At 44.2% G+C, this 17,418-nt stretch overlaps 1 protein-coding gene across 5 annotated transcripts in view; it reads right to left on the bottom strand.

Annotated features, from left to right (window-relative positions):
- The window catches only part of RANBP10 (RAN binding protein 10), a 71,032-nt gene that overhangs the window by 22,131 nt on the left and 31,483 nt on the right, over positions 1 to 17,418 (bottom strand). For 4 of the 5 annotated variants that reach the window (XR_008975060.1, XM_057430479.1, XM_057430478.1 and 1 more), the window contains 2 exons: positions 11,118 to 11,285; positions 4,795 to 4,817 (listed from right to left, as the gene is read on the bottom strand). Coding sequence is in view for 3 of the 5 variants with exons in the window: in XM_057430479.1 (XP_057286462.1) it covers positions 4,795 to 4,817; positions 11,118 to 11,285 (191 nt within the window). In the remaining 2 variants the exon portion in view is untranslated. Of the gene's footprint in view, positions 1 to 4,794; positions 4,818 to 11,117; positions 11,286 to 17,418 lie in introns of those variants that run through there. The other variant, XM_057430481.1, reaches the window with a different exon arrangement.

Here is a 17,418-nt window from a genome sequence, read left to right as displayed (position 1 = left end):
ATAGGTAGTCAAAGTCTATCCAGAAGTTCCCTGAATTCAAGCTCTTTTAAGTTTCTGGATACAAATTGAATCCCTGAGCCACTTAAACATGGGGAAAAGAGAAATGGCATCAGAAGAGGTGTAGGGAGGGGCGCCTGGTTCTCATACTCTGGACCACATTTTCTAAGAACATGTTCCATTCACTGTCATGTTACTTTTCTGCAGCACAAATTACTTTTTTGTATGCAACATAAACTTGACCAATCCTCTGCTTCAGAGCATCTGCTATAGCTTGCAGGGTTCAGGGAAAAATTTCTCCCATGCCGCCCACTCACTTGGGTTTTCTCACTTTGCTCTGACACGCTGGATATCAACCAAGCCAGAAAACACACTGGGTAAGGCACATGGATGTCTGCAGTGGAATTAGAGTCTGGAAGGTGCCTGGCTGTTGCTCATGGTGAAACCCGTGTCAGACATTAGATCAGCAGAAGGGCAGACCTCTCCCTCTAGGTCAAATCAGCAAGATCTACTACTGCGGGATAAGCGGTCATCCTAAAGAAAGGCCAAGTTCTCTCCTCCTCTATAGTAAGGGGCGTGGGTTTCCCTGCAGTTATCTGGAACATTTATTCAACTTTTCACTATTGCAGAGACCTGAGACACTGGCAATGTCACTGACTGCCCCTTGAAACCTTGCTGTGGATTTTACTTTATACTAATGTATTAACGTAGCAGAACTCAGCAGAATCCTAATCCCATTGGCAAAAATGAAGCCAGCATGTTTTGGGAAGCAATACTTCTCTTTGCTTTCGCTGGCATGGCTACATCTGCAGTATCATACCTGGTTCTCCACCTCCATATCGACATCCCCAGGACAAGAAAAATGCACAAATGGGGCCCAGCAGGGTTCTGCTATGAGGGTAAAAGGGTTGGAGTGCACAGCACATAAGAAGAGGCTGAGGGAATGACTCTGGAGAAGACAAAGGGGAAAATCTAACTGCAAGTCTTCCATTCCAAAAGGGAAAACATAACTGCAAGTCTTCCACTCCAAAAGGGATGTGATAAAAATGATGGAAACATATTCTTCTCAAGGGTGTTCAGTGAAAGGACAATGGGCACAAGCTGCAGCCAGGGAAATTTTGGCAGGACATAAGAAATAAATTTTTCCTTGTAAGGATGATTAAGGACCAGAACAGGTTTCCAAAGAGACTGAAGTACTTCTGTCCTCTGAGATTTTCAAAACTCAACTGGATAAGGTCCTGGCCAAGCTCCTCTACCTTTGAAATGATTGAATCTCAAAAAAAAACAAAGGAAAAAACATGAATATACAAATAGAGGCTGGAAATGAAAATGACCATATCATTGCTGACTCAGCACACCTCCTCCTTTCCTATTCTTACACCAAGGAAGTTGCTGGGTTAGAGGTGTGTGAAGAAAACAACAGCATGGCACAGAAGAGCTAACAGAGGAAAATGCTGTGTTTAAAGTCAGCCTCTCCTCTTTCAAATCTTGCTGACAAGGAAATATCTGTAACGAGGGATCAGATCTTTTCCACAGTCCATAATATCAGCTTGTTTATTAACTTAGCTTTTTAGTATTATGAAACCAAGGACATCCAAAGTCGGGAATCAAACGCCCATAATACCCGGAAGTTGGAAATAAAAATCCTCAAGTTACAACACATCACATATTTTTCAGCCACTTTGGGGTGTGTTCATCTTTGAGGGGAAGCTGCCCACCTGAAAGTGCTCTCAAATCACCTCCAAGTTAAAATTCCATTTTTCACATGTGAGAAATGTCCTCTATGGTTAGCAGAAGTTGGAAACTACACATATCTTCACCACCCTGCCAGATGCAGGGAGACATCACTCCAGAGCCCACTGACCAGGCAGATGCTTCTCCTGCCAAGATCTTCAGACCTTCCCTGTAACATCTGGAGCACCTCTTGCCTCTGACGTTGGTTAGCTGCTCACAGCTTCCTAGTTCATTTTGACTTGGGTTTTTAACCTCCTTGTGCCTTTGCACCCCTGCAATCCCCCTGGGCTCTTCCACATCCTGCTTTTCCACATTTCAGCAAACAGCCAGGCAGGATGAACCTTATATGGGCTTGTGTAAATAAGACAGTTGGGCCCCAGGACTGACTTAAACTGGTATAAAAGGGGAAAAATTCCTGTGTGGGATATTCCCTTCTATTTGCAAGCAGTTATTTTTCCATTAATTTCAGCCTATGCCAATGCCACACAGTACTTTCATAGAAACGCAAAGACTCTTTAGAGGGAATTGAAAAAAGCTGAAGCAAATACATTTCACCGTGTGTGGCTTATCACAACAAAATGTGGCTTTCAGCTGAAAGTATCCATCCCAACTTCCTAATATTGTGAATACTGCAAAATATTGCCTTCATCATTTGCCTCAAAAAGAGGAATTTTGCAACAAGCACTTCAAGGAAACAATTTCTACACTGGTATAGTGTTTTGAAGGGTCAAATTAATTCTTTGTGTAATCTCACAGACACGTCAACCCTAAAAGTTATTTAAGCTTAAAAGGTGTAAAATTGATGGGGTCTACTAGCTAAGCTTCTCACTGATGTGTACTACCAGTCAGCTTCATCACATTGGCTTGAATATAAGAAAAAACCTTCCGCCTGCAGCTCCTTCCTGGGGGATTTCAGTAATTAGCTATGGAACAGAACCAGAGCCAAAACTGTATGTCAAGCTGCTCAAAGCAGAGAACCTCAAGGTCACCCAGGTGGGGCTGCTGCTTCCATTCCTGCTTCCAGTTCAACTTTTAGACTGTGGCTTTAGCAGGTGAAGAACACAGATTACGTTGCATAACTTTCATAAAATGGATGTTCCCTCTTCTTTACCTTACACATGTACATTGTGTTCGAGTCTGGGTGAAAAATACCGCTTGCAAGTTAGACCAGCTTCCAATTCCCTACTACCTCAAGACTTCTACAGTCTCTACAATAGTGATTATATTTAAACCAAAAGACTGTCTTGGTTTTGGTGTTTCCTTCTTCAGGAAAGGGCAGCAACCAGAACTGACTGGAAGAACAACAAGGAAGCCATGCAGCACCAAGGGAGCAAAAAGGGCCAGAAGAGGACATGGAATAGAGAGGTGCCTTAAAGGGTGAGGCAAGAAGGCAGGAGTTCAAGGGAATGATATTGGAAAAAGGTAACGGGACTGAAAGAAGTCACATGCAGCCAACATAGCAGCTGGGTCATTTTGCACATGAAGAGGAATGTCCAAAACCCACACTGGGGCAGAAGTCTGCTGCTCTTGCTCACACCCATAGTCAGGAGGTGAAATGACCCACTCAAGTGTCTCTAACCTTCTTTTTAAAGAGAAATTATCTCAGAGAGGATAATTCTCAATAACAGGAGGCCAATAGGGCCACTATTCTCTTTCCTGGCCAAGAGTAACAGTTATGGATGAGCTGCTGCTGTAAAAGCCAGAAGGAGATTTCCATATCAAATAGCTCAGCAAACAGGCTGGTAAAAGGCAGAGAGATACTCTTCAACCATTAGAGACCCTGTCACAAGGCATTTGAATAGCTGATCTCCAAAACGATCTGATGAGGTCTTCTTCCAGTTTACCACTAAACCAGCATCTCCTCTGCACAGGACACACAGAGAAGCACAAGACCCTGTAAGGATGATCTGGTGAGATCAAGAAACAGCAGTATGGGGGATGCCCTGGGCTCAGTGAGCCTGGGCACCAAGCTGTATTGACAGCTGATGTGAAAAGGCAAATTAAATAACTGGAACATCTTTCAGCACAGACACAGACTGGGATATGGGAGAGATCGGTAAAGTGGGAAATCCCATTGCAAAGGTGAACAGGGAATGCTAGGCATTATTTCTCATGACACAAAACTTAGAGGAACAAAACTGTTTTGGCAGGAGGTGCCAAGCGGAGAAGAACAAGCTTTCCTCCACACAGTGCAGAAGTCAGCCAAGCAAATAAGCACTTTTGAGGCCTAAGTTACGGAAACTAAGGAATTCCTCAGAGGAAATTCACTTAGGGTTATGAATTACAAAGACAGGAGTGCAACCTCAGAGACAGAAAGTTCTTTGTGTGAGGGAAATGGGTGCAGTGGATGCATTGGTGTATGCCTGACCTCATTTTATCTTGTCTTCCTAAACATCTGCTCTTTGTTCAGGAACACTTGAGCCCAAAAAAGAGCAGCCACGGTTTTGCTCATGACCCACTGCGAAAATCGTGCTTTTCTGCATTCTGACTAGATGCTATTGCCTGGTGTAATTCAGCTGCTGTCACTGCACCCAAGAGTAGCTTGATACTAGCTGGTGAGTCAGAGGAGTAACCATCAGCCCCACATGGATGCCAAATACATTCCTCCAGTGATTCCATGAGGTGGTTACTCATTGTGAGAGAAGGCTTGTCAAAAACCTGTGTGACGAGCACGCATGCTACAACCAACCTGCTGATGGGCCGTATGAGAGGCTACTCAATGGCTTTGCACATACACTCCCCATAGTTGAATCTGCATTGGGAAGATGTTGACGTGTAATGAAGTTGAATCCTAGCTTTAATTCCAGAAGGATTCCTCACCCTCTGAAGGTCATGAGGGATGAGAGAAGGCATGTGAATAGTCCACAAACCCAGGCACAGGATTACAAGGTCACAGAAAAAGAAGCATCCACATCGTTCAGTAATGCTTTACCATTTCATTAACAAGGTATCAAACACAATCACACACACACACACACACACACACACACACACACACACACACTCTTCCCCCTCCCTTCTGTTTGCATCTGTAGTTAAAATACTGAAAAGAGGTGTACTTACAGGGAGGTCTGTAAAGGCTATACCTGTAGGGGGAAAAATATTAAAATTAAAAAGACAAAGGATTTTCTCCCTGCTAGGCTACATCCTTAACATGGTACAAAACGTTGCTGTGTTTCAGTAACTCTCAGCTCTGACCCTGCTCTGCAAGGTTTTGTATCTGGAGAAAGGTTTAGGGAAAAGCCTAAATGTTTCCGACATCTGCCCCAAAAATTTGATTTTCTAAAAGGCAGCTCCTCTTTTTTTTGCTTGTCCCTCTTCACTCCCTTGTTACTACGAAGGAACTGTTTTCAAGACTCACTTTGGCTTTACAGAGTTTTACTGTAACACTGATTCGATTTAGGCTATAACTAGCTCTTACTAGCCAGAGGACAGAAATGAACATTCAAAACTTTGCATTACTGCTGGGGAACAGCCTTGCAACAGGACCCAAGAGCACCTGAGAAATAGTGTGTCGAGAACAGTTCTATTCTAAACTACACTGCTACAGTTCCAAATAGAAGAAATGGAAATGAAGTGTATAGTTTCCCTTTTCATTTACATTTAGCATGCCAGAAAAGAGATGCTGAGACAAAGGCAGGCACTGCCTAGGATGGCTGAGAGAGTTGTGGCCAAAGACAACGCCTAGCTAGTATCAGGCTATCCCCATGCACAGCTCCACAATGCTCTGCATCTGCAAGGCCAGGAGGTCAAGGGACGAGATTCTGACCCTCTACTGTGCTCTGGGGAAAGCCCCCCTGCAGTACTGCATCCAGCTCTGGGGCAACAACACAAAAGGGATGTGGAGCTGCTGGAGCACATTCAGAGGAGGATACAGAGATGTTGCCAGGGCTGGAGCAGTTCTGCTCTGGAGACAGGCTGAGAGAGCTGGGCTGGTTCAGCCTGGAGAAGAGAAGGCTCCATGGAGACCTCAAAGCAGCTCCAGTGCCTAAAGGGGCTACAAGAAATCTGGGGAGGGGTTTTGAGCAAAGGCCTGTAGGGACAGGACAATGGGGAATGGCTTTAACCTGACAGAGGGAGATTGAGATGAGATTTTAGGCAGAAGTTCTTCCCTGTGAGGGTTGTGGGGCCCTGGCATTGGTTGCCCAGAGAAGCTGTGGCTGCCCCATCTCTGGCAGTGTTCAAGGCCAGGCTGGATGAGGCTTGGAGCAACCTGGTCTAGTGGAAGATGCCCCTGCCCATGGCAGGGGGCTGGAACTGGATAAGCTTTAAGGTCCCTTCCAACCCAAACTACTCTGTGATTCCATGAAATATTTACTATTTTATACAGCACAGATTGAAAATGAAATTATCAGAAAAAAAAAACATGAATATTTTACTAAATAAATAGCCAACATGGTTTCATTATCATGATGGCAGCCTGGACCTTGTCCCAGTGAAACCTACTCTGTGATTCTATAAATAAAGTTATTACATTGCCTTTAAATTAAGGCATTTGTATGTTTTGCACTCTGTTACATAACTAAGTCAAATGAAAGTTTAAAGCCATTCTCATTTATCCTAGCACTACCTGTCCTTGTAAAAAGTGCCTCTCCAGCCTTCTTGTCAGCCCTCTCTAGGTACTGGTCTCCCTCCTCTAATCTATTTCTCTCTCTTTCCCTCCCAGTTCACACTCATCCCACTTCTAGCCACATCAGATCATGTTTTTTACTGCTAGGACTCTGTTCAGAACTTGTCGAAGGCATTTTATCAGCAGCCAGAAAACTTTCAGGGCATATTCCAGAACAGGGAATTAATGTATGATGTCGAACAGTTTTTGTGGGATGTCTCCAGACTTCAATACTTAGCTTCAACAAGAACATCCAGAATTTGGTAGAAAACAGTTCTTATACCATGCTCCTGATAGATCTGATTAAACAGAAAAATACGGAGACAATGGAACACCATGGTTAAGCAATGGAAGAAAGTGTAAGGAAAACAAAAGGGGGGGATATCTAATTAACATATGAAAACGAGAGGGTTGAAAAGGCAAGAGAGAAATGGTGAAGAGAGAATAACATCTTTAGGGAAAGACAAAGTTACTGCAATTCTGCTAAAAGTGGCAAATTCAAATGCCCAGAGGCAGGGCACTGGAAACCTGCTGTCAAGCTAACTGGCACCACAAAGAGGCTGACTGTCTTGTGATTATTTCTGATATCTGCAGCAGTATTACACAATGATCTCATTCCTTAAGAGGAGACATATACAGCTTCAGGGGCTTTATGCCAGGGAACATCGAGAAAAAAGCACATTCATCCCTTTCCAGGTAAACCTTGGGTTTACACAACCCAGAAATGAGATTCTCAGGTTAGCATTAGGTATTATGAAACATTCAAAATCTTCAAGGATATGCTTCCACCAGTGCAGAAAGCATTCAGACTTTCAAATAAATCATTGTTCCTGCCTCCATCTGCTCTTGGTTCGTCTGCTGACATCTGCCTCACCTCCTCTCTTAAGTCTATCTGTTCTGTGCTGGTAAGAAGCTGTGTAAGAGATTGATTTGTGGCCCATGGGACTCTTCTCCTCAGCATTCACTGAGAAGCACTATCTTGAATGCTGTGTTTCTTTATCAGTGGCACCACTGGCACTTAACAACAGTCTTCCTGGCTGAAGTTTTCTTTTTTTGTAAAAAGACAGTAAAATGTTGCAGCAGCTTTTGTTGGGTCTGCCCAGCAATGAGTCTGCTACTCCCTTGTACTTCCTTGTAATTCCATCACTCTGTCTCCTCTAACCACATCATCTCTCCTCTCTGAGTACAACCATTATGCCACTACAGCTCAAAGAGAAGCTGGTACATGAATGAGCCAGTTGTGAACTCTCAAGAGAGTCTCCTACCTGTAATCTTCTCATACATCTCAGGTCTTGTACCATACATCTGAGAGCCGAAGAGAAGGAAGACTCCTTGCGCTGTTCTCTAAGCATACTGTAACTTAAGCTCTCTAAGCATAGTGTAACTTAATTCCCTTCCTTTCCTGTTTCTTCCCACTGACATTGCTCACTGCTGGGGTAGGCTGCTCACCGAGGGATCATTCAATGGCACATTAGAAAACACAGCTTTTCACCCCAAAAACCCATCTTTAAAGAAAAAGTAGCACTAAAAATGAAGAAAGACGAGGTAACTTCACTTCTATAAAGATCTCCAAATGTTCATTATTTTGTCTGGGACAAAAACAAAAAATAAAAAAACATCCAGGTCCAGGACATCAGGCAAAGAATTCGAGTATGGTAATGACACTGAACCATGCTCTGTGCTTGGCTTCCTATGCCCAGAGACCCAGGTACAGGACAGCCTTAGGAACAGAACAGAGGATGGAGCAAGGGACAATTTCTAGAACACCCTTTCTACTATTCTACACACCCCTGGTCACTAAAAAGAAATTAAATTTCAAACAAATCTGTATTCATTAAATAGAAGACCTGGCCTCTTCCTGACTGTTATGCTTTCACTGCAGTCAAAAGCAACAGCACTGTCAGGTTGAAAAATGGTGAAGCTGGAAAACCACACCCTCCAACAAAGGAAAACAGCAAGCATGAGCCACTGCACTACTTTTGTGTAAACACACACTAAACATTAAGGACAGCAACTAAAAGGAGAGATTTTGTGAAACCTTTTTAACTATTTCAGTGTCTTAGCCTCTGTTGTATGGAGGAACTTTTCTCATTCCGAAGCAAGAGTTCCCACTCAACACCATCAGCAGTTGCTTTCACACCTCTGCTTGTCCTCCCAGCTCTTGACTGACAAGGGCAACATCCATAGATCATAAATTAAATTTAGAACAATCCAGGTAATATAAATCCGGGCTATTAACTAATACTTACAGACTAGAAATGACTCCTAGTGTCTTCACTAGTGACTGATCGCACCAGGTAGTAAACTACAAGTCTTCACCAGGATGTCCCCAGCATCACACATGGTCTGACTGATAAACAGTTATAATTTCAAAAAAGAAGTCAGATCAAACACTTAACTCTCAGAAACTCCGCACTGGGATCCTGATTGAGGCTCCATTTATAGAACTAAAATGTTAAAAACAAGTCCCAAAGGATGCTCAAAGAATGGAAACCTCCTAACCTCTTACAAAGCATCAGGACTAGTTGCTGAATGCAGGGTCACAAACTTGAGAATGCTTCTCAGAAGGCATGCGCCTCATTTCCAGCCAATCATCAAACAAATATGGGGTACAAAACTAGAGGAAAACAGAAAACAACTCTCCACAAAAAGTTCTTTCTGCAGAAGCAACAGACCTCCCTGCATCTGCCTCAAAGGAAGGATTCATCTTGAGATTTGAGGGTGCAAAGCCCACATCTCAGATCCGTATCTCTGATACACCTCTAGTATAGTGTGCTGCCTTCAAAGAATCACACACTGGCTGAGGTTGGAAGCATCATGATCTAGTCCAACTCCTCTGCCCAAGCAAGGCCATCCACAGCTGGTTGCCCAGAACCATGTCAGATGGCTTCTGAAAACCTTCAAGGAGACTTCATGACTCCACTGGGCAACGTATGCAAATGCTCAGTCACCCTCACAGTTAAAGTGTCTCCTGATGTTCAGAGGAAGCCTCCTGTGTTTCAGTTTTTGCCCATGGCATCTCATCCTGGCACTGGGCACCACTGAGTAGAGCCTGGCTCTGTCTGCTTTGCACCCTTCCTTCAGGTATCTGCACATATTGATGAGACCCCCCCAGACCTTCTCAGCTGAACAGCCACAGCTCTTTCAGCCTTTCCCCTCCTTGGACAGTTCATAGAATAACAGTGGTTTGAGTTGGAAGGGACCTTAAGGCTCATCCAGTTCCAACTCACTTCCACAGGCAGGGACACCTGCCACTAGACCAGGTTGCTCCAAGCCCTGTCCAAACTGGCCTTGAACACTGCCAGGGATGGGGCAGCCACAGCTTCCCTGCGCAACCTGTGCCAGGGCCTCACTACCCTCACAGAGAAGAACTTCTGCCTAAGATCTCATCTCAGTCTCCCCTCTGTCAGATTAAAGCCATTCCCCATTGTCCTGTCTCTACAGACCCTTGTCAAAAGCCCCTCTCTAGCTTTCTTGTAGCCCCTTTAGGCACTGGGAGCTGCTGAAAGGTCTCCTGGGAGCCTTCTCCTCTCCAGGCTGAACCAGCCCAGCTCTCTCAGCCTGTCTCCAGAGCAGAGCTGCTCCAGCCCTTGCAGCATTTCTGTGTCCTCCTATGGACACGCTTCAACAGCTCCATATCCCTCTTGTGTTGTTGACCCAGAGCGGGACATAGGACTGCAGGGGAGAGTCTCCCCAGAGCACAATAGAGGGGCAGAATCCCCTCCCAGTCCCAGATGCTTCAGTCCTTTCAGCATCTTGGCAGGCCTTTGCTGGACTCTCTCCAGCATGTCCATCTCTCTCCAATACCAGGATGCCCAGTACTTTTCCCAAGAGCTCACCAGAAATTACACACTCTCCACCAAACTCCAATCCCACTCCTTCCTTCAGCCCAGCCAGTAACTCAAAACAACTTTTGTTCTGTTGAATGCTTTAAGTGTGGTATTTTTCTACCAGTTACTTCATCTTGAATTCAATGAAGTAGAACTGACACAGCAACGAGAAGCAAAGGAGTGCTTGTCCCTGCCCAACCAAATGAATTCCAGCACAAAAAGCAATACGAACTTATCAAAATATACTGCATGTCTTATGTGACAAAAAAAAAAAAAAGACAAGAATTTGTCTGGAGTGGAGAATATGTCATCCAAGTGAAAGATATTTTAAGTGAAAATGGTCACCAGTTTTTATTTCAGGCAAATCAGATATGACAGATGCCTGGAAAACATCTGTAAGAGATTCCTTTGGGCAAAGTTCTGAAGTCCTTAACTTTAGGGGAAATACTGAAACAGCTGTGGAATGAACCAAGTTGTAGGTCAGTGCTTAAAGTAAGACTTCTTAAGCTAAATTAATGTCCAGCTTTGGGAACGCTGGGACCGATGTGTTAAGGCTCATTTTAAAAATGAAAAGACAGTGGTACAGTGGCTTTGTAGGTAGTTGAATAATACACTAACTAAACTTACCACTTCTTTATTTCTCTGTTGCCCAGCCATTTGTCATCTGATCCAACCTCCCCTAGATGTGCAGTAGCAGAGGAAAGGAGCAGAAGCTGGGGATGCAATTCTAACCTACTTCAACAGATGGAGCAGCACAAAACCCTTTCACATGCTGAAATTTCTGTCTTGCAGCCAATTTACAACTCCTGACTGTGGCCCAGAGCTGTTTTTCTCTCCTATTCTATAAATGGGGAACAAGTGTTACAACACATGCCAAATATTAGAGTAACCAGCAACAAGAGCAGGACAGAAGCATCCCTCTCCTGAGAACACCTTTCTTTATTTACCTAAGCTATGGCCATTTTTTGTGTAGAAGCAGGTGTTGTTGATAAGGTTGACACAGCAGCCAATCACATCTCCAGTGGTGAACGTAGGGCCATAGGGCTGTCCTGTCCCCGAAGAGCAGAAGGAGTGCCCATCGTCCCCATGGTACCCATAGGAATGTTTATCCCATCCTGCACAAGACAAGACAAAAGAGCCAGTCAGCAGTGAAGCCATCTCAGCTGAACAACACAGCAGTGATAACCTCAGGACACAATTTTCTGGGAGGAAATTCAAAATTTTTAATCCTACTCCTGATTCTTCCCAATATTAACTTTCACATACCAGTACTTGAAAAGTCATAAATCATAATACATCAATTAGGTTTCAACCTCATTTGTCCCTTATGACAAATAATTAAAGGGACACTGCAAAAAGTAATTCTGACACAGATTTTTTTTTGTTTTAAAAAGCTATTTCTGTTTTATCTTGTCTGCAGTGAAACAAGCTTCTCATTGTAAAACACTTGTGTTTCCCACTAACACCATCTTCCAGCAGAAGCATTTAACAAAATAATTCTCAGCCAAGTGCAGCATTGTCTGCTCACAGGAATAGCCCAATGGCCAGAGGCACCTTTTGCATTCTCACATTTACATTTCCCTTCCAACAGCTGATAAGGATTTCTGTGTTCCCCTTGGGTGGTGACATTTCCCATTCTGTGGACATTGTACAGCACAACCCTCAGCTGGCAATTTTAAAAGTGGTCAATTCTAACATAAATATATTTTATTCTTTCTGCCAGTAACACTGTACCACGGTTACAGCTGGGGTCAGTGTCGTGGTTTAAACCCAGTCAGGTAATTCGTTCGCTCACTTCCCCCCCCTTTCTTGCCCTCCCCCTGCTCTCGGAGGGACGGAGAGGAGAATCGAAAATAATGCAACTCCCACGGGTTGAGATAAGAACAGTTTAGTAACTAAGGTATAACACAAATCACTACTGATACCACCAATGATAATAATGATAAAGGAAATAACAAGGGAATACAACACCTCACCACCAGCCGACCGATAACTTGCCCCCCCCAGCTCCGACCAAGCACCGACCGATACCTCCTCCAACCCTGCAGTCTCCCAGCCCTTCCAGCTAACTCCCAGTTACATCCTGGGCATGACGTGCTGTGGTATGGAATACCTCTTTGGTCAGTTTGGGTCAGGTGTCCTGTTTCTGCTTCCTCCTGGCTTCCCCTCCCCCCTGGCAGAGCATGAGGCTCACAAAGTCCTTGGCCAAACCAAAACATCGCTATCAGCTCTGTTCCCAAGCTGAAAGTCAAAACACTGCACTGCACCAGCTACCAAGAAGGGGAAAAATGACTGCTACTGCTGAACCCAGGACAGTCAGGCATACCATTCTGCCCACACGCCCTTTTCCACACTTCACAATAATTCCACCATGCCAAGCTCCTGGTTTTGTTCTGATCTACCCCAGTTCTCTTGTAGATTCTTTCGTGAATTTCCTACATGTAGAAATGCCAGATATAACTGGTAACTACTGCAAAGAAGAGAGATTAATCCATCTTTTAAAAGTGGAAGTGTTCTTCAGGCAACACACTGGTCTTCTCTTTTCAGGACTCCCATCTCCCTCTAGCAGAGGAGAGTGCTCCCACAGCTGTGGCCAGAGTGATTCAGTGAATGCCAACTGAATTTACTAACCATGCCTGTGCCAACTTCAGGTGCCACTATTGCTCAAGATGGCTTATCCCTGACTCTCTTAGGAGACCATATAGGTAGAGACTCCTATGTAGCAGGAGACTATGGCAGGTGAGGAGTCATAAAAGCGTAGAATGGTTTGGGTTGGAAGGGACCTTGAAGCTCATCTAGTTCCACCCCCCTTGCCATGAGCATTGACACCATAGAGTTCCGAGGAACTGTCTTATCAGAGAGTTTAAAGAAAGCACAACACACTGCCATTAAAAGATTTCTGAAAAGAATCAGGACCCTTCCAGCCCTTTATAGTGTTCCTATGGACTACACAATCAAAACCACATGGCACAGAGACACGAGCTTCTATCAGAAAGCCTAAGATAGACGCAACATTAATAACAACCACCTGTGTTTTAAACAGATAGGTCTGGGTCCTTAGGCAGACTGTGCCAACTGAAGTGGAAGCAAAAGAAGGTGCTTTGAGAGTGCACTGACCGTGTACAACCTGAGGGTAGTGCAGAATCTGTTAATCTGGAGCAATGGTCTTGGCAAAAGGACTAGATAAAAAATGCAAAGACCAGGCAACGAGAGGGGTTAAAAAGTAGAAGGCAAAAAAAGACTGAGCACTGCAAAGCCCAGAGAGCAGCCTGGTGAAGGTGGGCTGGAACACTCCTGCAAGCCAGGACTTTCCTACAAAGACAACAACCACCTGAGGGCACTAGAAATTTAATCCTGTAAAATGGTGCTCAGTTACATGCACTCAGATGTCTTCATCAGCTGACTTACAGCCTCAGGGTTTCTCAGAAAAGCATGAAACGTTGGGTGCATAGTCAAGGCCCTCCATTTATTGCACCACACCACAGGAATGCCAATGGGAGACTCAGGGAATGGAGCAAGACTGAAACATGCCATGGCCCAAGATTTTGTGCCTCCGGTCAGAGTTTGGCAGTGGAAAGTGTGAAGGACTCCTAGCAAATCCTAGACTAGAAATGGTGAATAATCCCCTCTGTTAAGTCCCACAGATCCACAGGAACAGACTGAGATGTCCAAGAGTCAGCTCCATCTTCCCTTGGACCAGCTCCAAACAAGCTGTCAACAGTAGCACCTGTCCTGCCTAACACCTCCAGAAGGACCGGGACAGCAGAACAGACAGCACCCTCAGCAAGCTCAAAACTGATGCCAAATCGGCTTGCCAAAAACAAAGAAGGGAGTGATAGGGGCTCTAGAGTCTACTGTCAAACTTCGACTGCCAAGACTCCATTCAGTAAAAGTATCACTGAAATACCAAGGATTTAACACTGTGGCCCTTCTCCATTATCCATTTTATTTTCCCTGCTGCTGGCTTGTGGAAGGCTGCCATCGCTGATCTATTAGTTTAGTCTCCCCAGAACCAGACCTGTGACATGTGCATCAGTTCAGAACTTCTCTCATGAAGCTGCTGGCAACTTCAGATGATAACTCTAATCAATTTATCTACTAAGCTACTTAGTATAATACAATCTAAATGCAAACTTCTAGTGATTCTAAAAAAAAAAAAAAAAATAAAAAAATAAGCATTCCTGGCCTTAAAAAGCATTTGAAAAGAGCTTGTCATCAGATACAACTACGTAGTCAGATGCTTACACACCTTACACCCCAGGTAAGGCTACCAGAAGAAATGCAACAGTGTGCCCAACTGTGAGGACAACTTGCACAGACGCTATAGGTTCTGCAGTATAAGGGAAAAAAAAAGGTTTCATCACCTACAGATCTTGACAGATCCTACTTAAAAAAAAACAACTCCTCCTGCTCCTGTTAAGATTTGTGCTTCACAGTACTACTACTTGCTGTACTCCCAAAGGTGGTGATGAACACACTGATGAGATGAACTCCAGTCAGAAGCAACTGAAGAAAGGCTTCACAGAATCAGAGAGTGGTTTGTGTTGTAAAGGACCTTAAAGGTCATCCAGCTCCAACCCACTGCCACAGGCAAGGACAACTTCCACTAGACCAGGTTGCTCCAAGCCCTGTCCAAACTGGCCTTGAACACTGCCAGGGATGGGGCAGCCACAGCTTCTCTGGGCAACCAATGCCAGGGCCTCAGCACCCTTACAGGGAAGAACTTCTGCCTAAGATCTCATCTCAACCTCCCTCTGTCAGGTTAAAGCCATTCCCCTTTGTCCTGTCCCTATAGGCCCTTGTCAAAAGCCCCTCTCTAGCTTTCTTGTAGCCCCTTTAGGCACTGGGAGCTGCTGAAAGGTCTCCCTGGAGCCTTCTCTTCTCCAGGCTGAAAAAGCCCAGCTCTCTCAGCCTGTCTCCAGAGCAGAGGATGCCTCAGAGCATCTCCGTGGCCTCCTCTGGACTCACTCAAGCAGGCACTCTGAGGATAGTGCCAGCTTTGGTATGCATTGCAACAGTGCCTGGACAAAGTCTTATTTGAATTTTACTCTCCACAGAGAATCACTAACACCACCAATTCAGGAGACTTCGCTCACCCAGAACTTTGCTAATGACATACAGACTTAACTTTTTCAACTCAGAAGTTGCATAATGCTGAATTTGGACCTGACATAATACTAAGTGCTTTAAATCTAGACTGTCAGCCTTATCAAATCACCATGGTCACCTTAAAACACCAAACCATTTGTTGGCGAGAAGTTACCATACTCACCATAAACATAAGTTGAGCAGTATTAATTATATACCTAACCTTCAGTTACTTATTAATCAACTAATGTATCAGGATTTCTAAAATTCTGCCCAGAATAAACATGAGGGCAATGGCATCCAGGGCATTCCAGCACTGGCCAACTTCAGCCAGTCTCCTGGAATTTCCTAATAATCTGAATTAAAAATAACAATCAGCACTTCTAATACTTCTAGGTCAAAGTCATGTGGGCCTATTGATTCAAATAGTGTACCCTATCAAAAGTGTTTGGCATTATCTTGAATTACCAGAGGAGTGGGGAGTAACTCATCACACATATTTTGCAAATATGTCCTCCAACTTCTCTCCAAATAAAAAAAAAAACACTTGCTGAAACCTTGGGACTTTTCTGCCTTATTAACAATTTACTATCGCCACCTAGTAATAGGTTTATGATATTACAACCTTTGACTCCTATGGCACTGCTCATGCCTCCAGTTACTCAAAAGCTTCTTTCTTTACAAAACCTAACACTGCTTTAATAAGGGCTGCCTCAGACTTTTTTATGCCTTCCCCACACTTACACTGACAAACTGCCTGGACATTTTAACTTCTGCACCACTTGTACTCAAGTACTTCCAGAAGACACTGTTGAGACCTGGAAGACAAGTTCTTATAAAGGTCAGTCACACAGAAGATGGGGTCAACCCAGATAAGGGTCCTAATTCAAGAGTGAGACAGCAAAAGCATAGAACACATGTGTAAGATGCTCTCACTAAACACTGTGACCACTTTCAGCAGAGACACACTGAGCCAGGTGGAGATTCTGCTCCCTTAGTACTCAGAGGATTTTCTTTCCATTAAATTGTACAATCCTCCTTTAAGTAGATGGAAACATTCATACCATCCACTGTATACTGCAATAATTTTTACAGCATAACTTCAAGGAGCATGAGAACATGCCTCCTACTAGTTGTACCTGATACCCTGTAGTTCTTACATTCGAGAAGATGGCAAACTACATGTTCAGTCTCTCCAGAACATACATCATTACATAGACCTCTGCAAAATCCCCTATAATCATCCCTTTTCCAGACTGATGATTCCTAGCCTATTTAGCTACTTCCTGTATTTCTGACCATCATCAGCTGAACCTTTTCTGGATCTACAGTGCTCTGTTGAGAATGGAGATGAAGGTGCACCATGGAGGACAGCAGGCTGTAGTTGTTCTCTATACTGTTCCTAGCTCTCTTTGAATTAATCCCAGCATTTTCCCTTTATTGTCCTTTTTACCACTGATGTTTCCATGAAGCTATTGTCATCACTCCAAAATGCATCGTCACTCCTGTGACAATGCTCTCTCCACGCAGATTCCCACCTGCCATCTCACTGCTGCAGCTCCTTTCCAGGTCCTCTCACCTTCCCACCCGCAGTGGGCTGGTGCAGTCTATCCTGGGCAGCTGCTTCTAGAAAAACCCTGGAACCACCCACGAATGAACCGTTTCTGACCAGTAACTAAGCTCAACAAGGCTATGTGGTGTAAGTAACACCCCATTTCAGTCTCTGGGTGATAGCTGATGTCTAGAGCCATGGCTATGTCACACCTATGTGCAGCTGACCAAGTCTAAAAGTTCTCAATTGCAAGTGCAGATTCCCTGCAAAATGTCAGACATCTGGACGGGATGGGAGAATGCGCTTTTCTTTTTCTTATAAAAAGTAGATCACAGACCCCCAAAGAACGATACTTGATAGACTGTAGTGAGCTAGAGCGACTGGAGGGTCTAGTTAGCACAGATAGTTCATTCCTTCCTTTTCCTTCCCCATCCCTCTTCGAAAGCACAAAATCATATAAAGGGGAGAAAGGCAGAGAACAGAACAGACTTGGGCACCTGGCTCATGGCAATAGTCAAAGCCGAACCTAAACTTCCCAACTCCTAAGGTTTCTGTTTTCACTACAGCTCATTTTGAAGATAAGTGCACATGCAAATACACAGGCAGAA

Source organism: Pezoporus wallicus, unplaced genomic scaffold (assembly GCF_028554395.1).
Source record: "Pezoporus wallicus isolate ANWC-B61680 ecotype Strahan unplaced genomic scaffold, APGP_CSIRO_Pwel_v1 contig_3573, whole genome shotgun sequence".
NCBI lineage: Eukaryota > Metazoa > Chordata > Aves > Psittaciformes > Psittacidae > Pezoporus > Pezoporus wallicus.
This window is presented reverse-complemented; position numbering and strand designations above follow the sequence as displayed.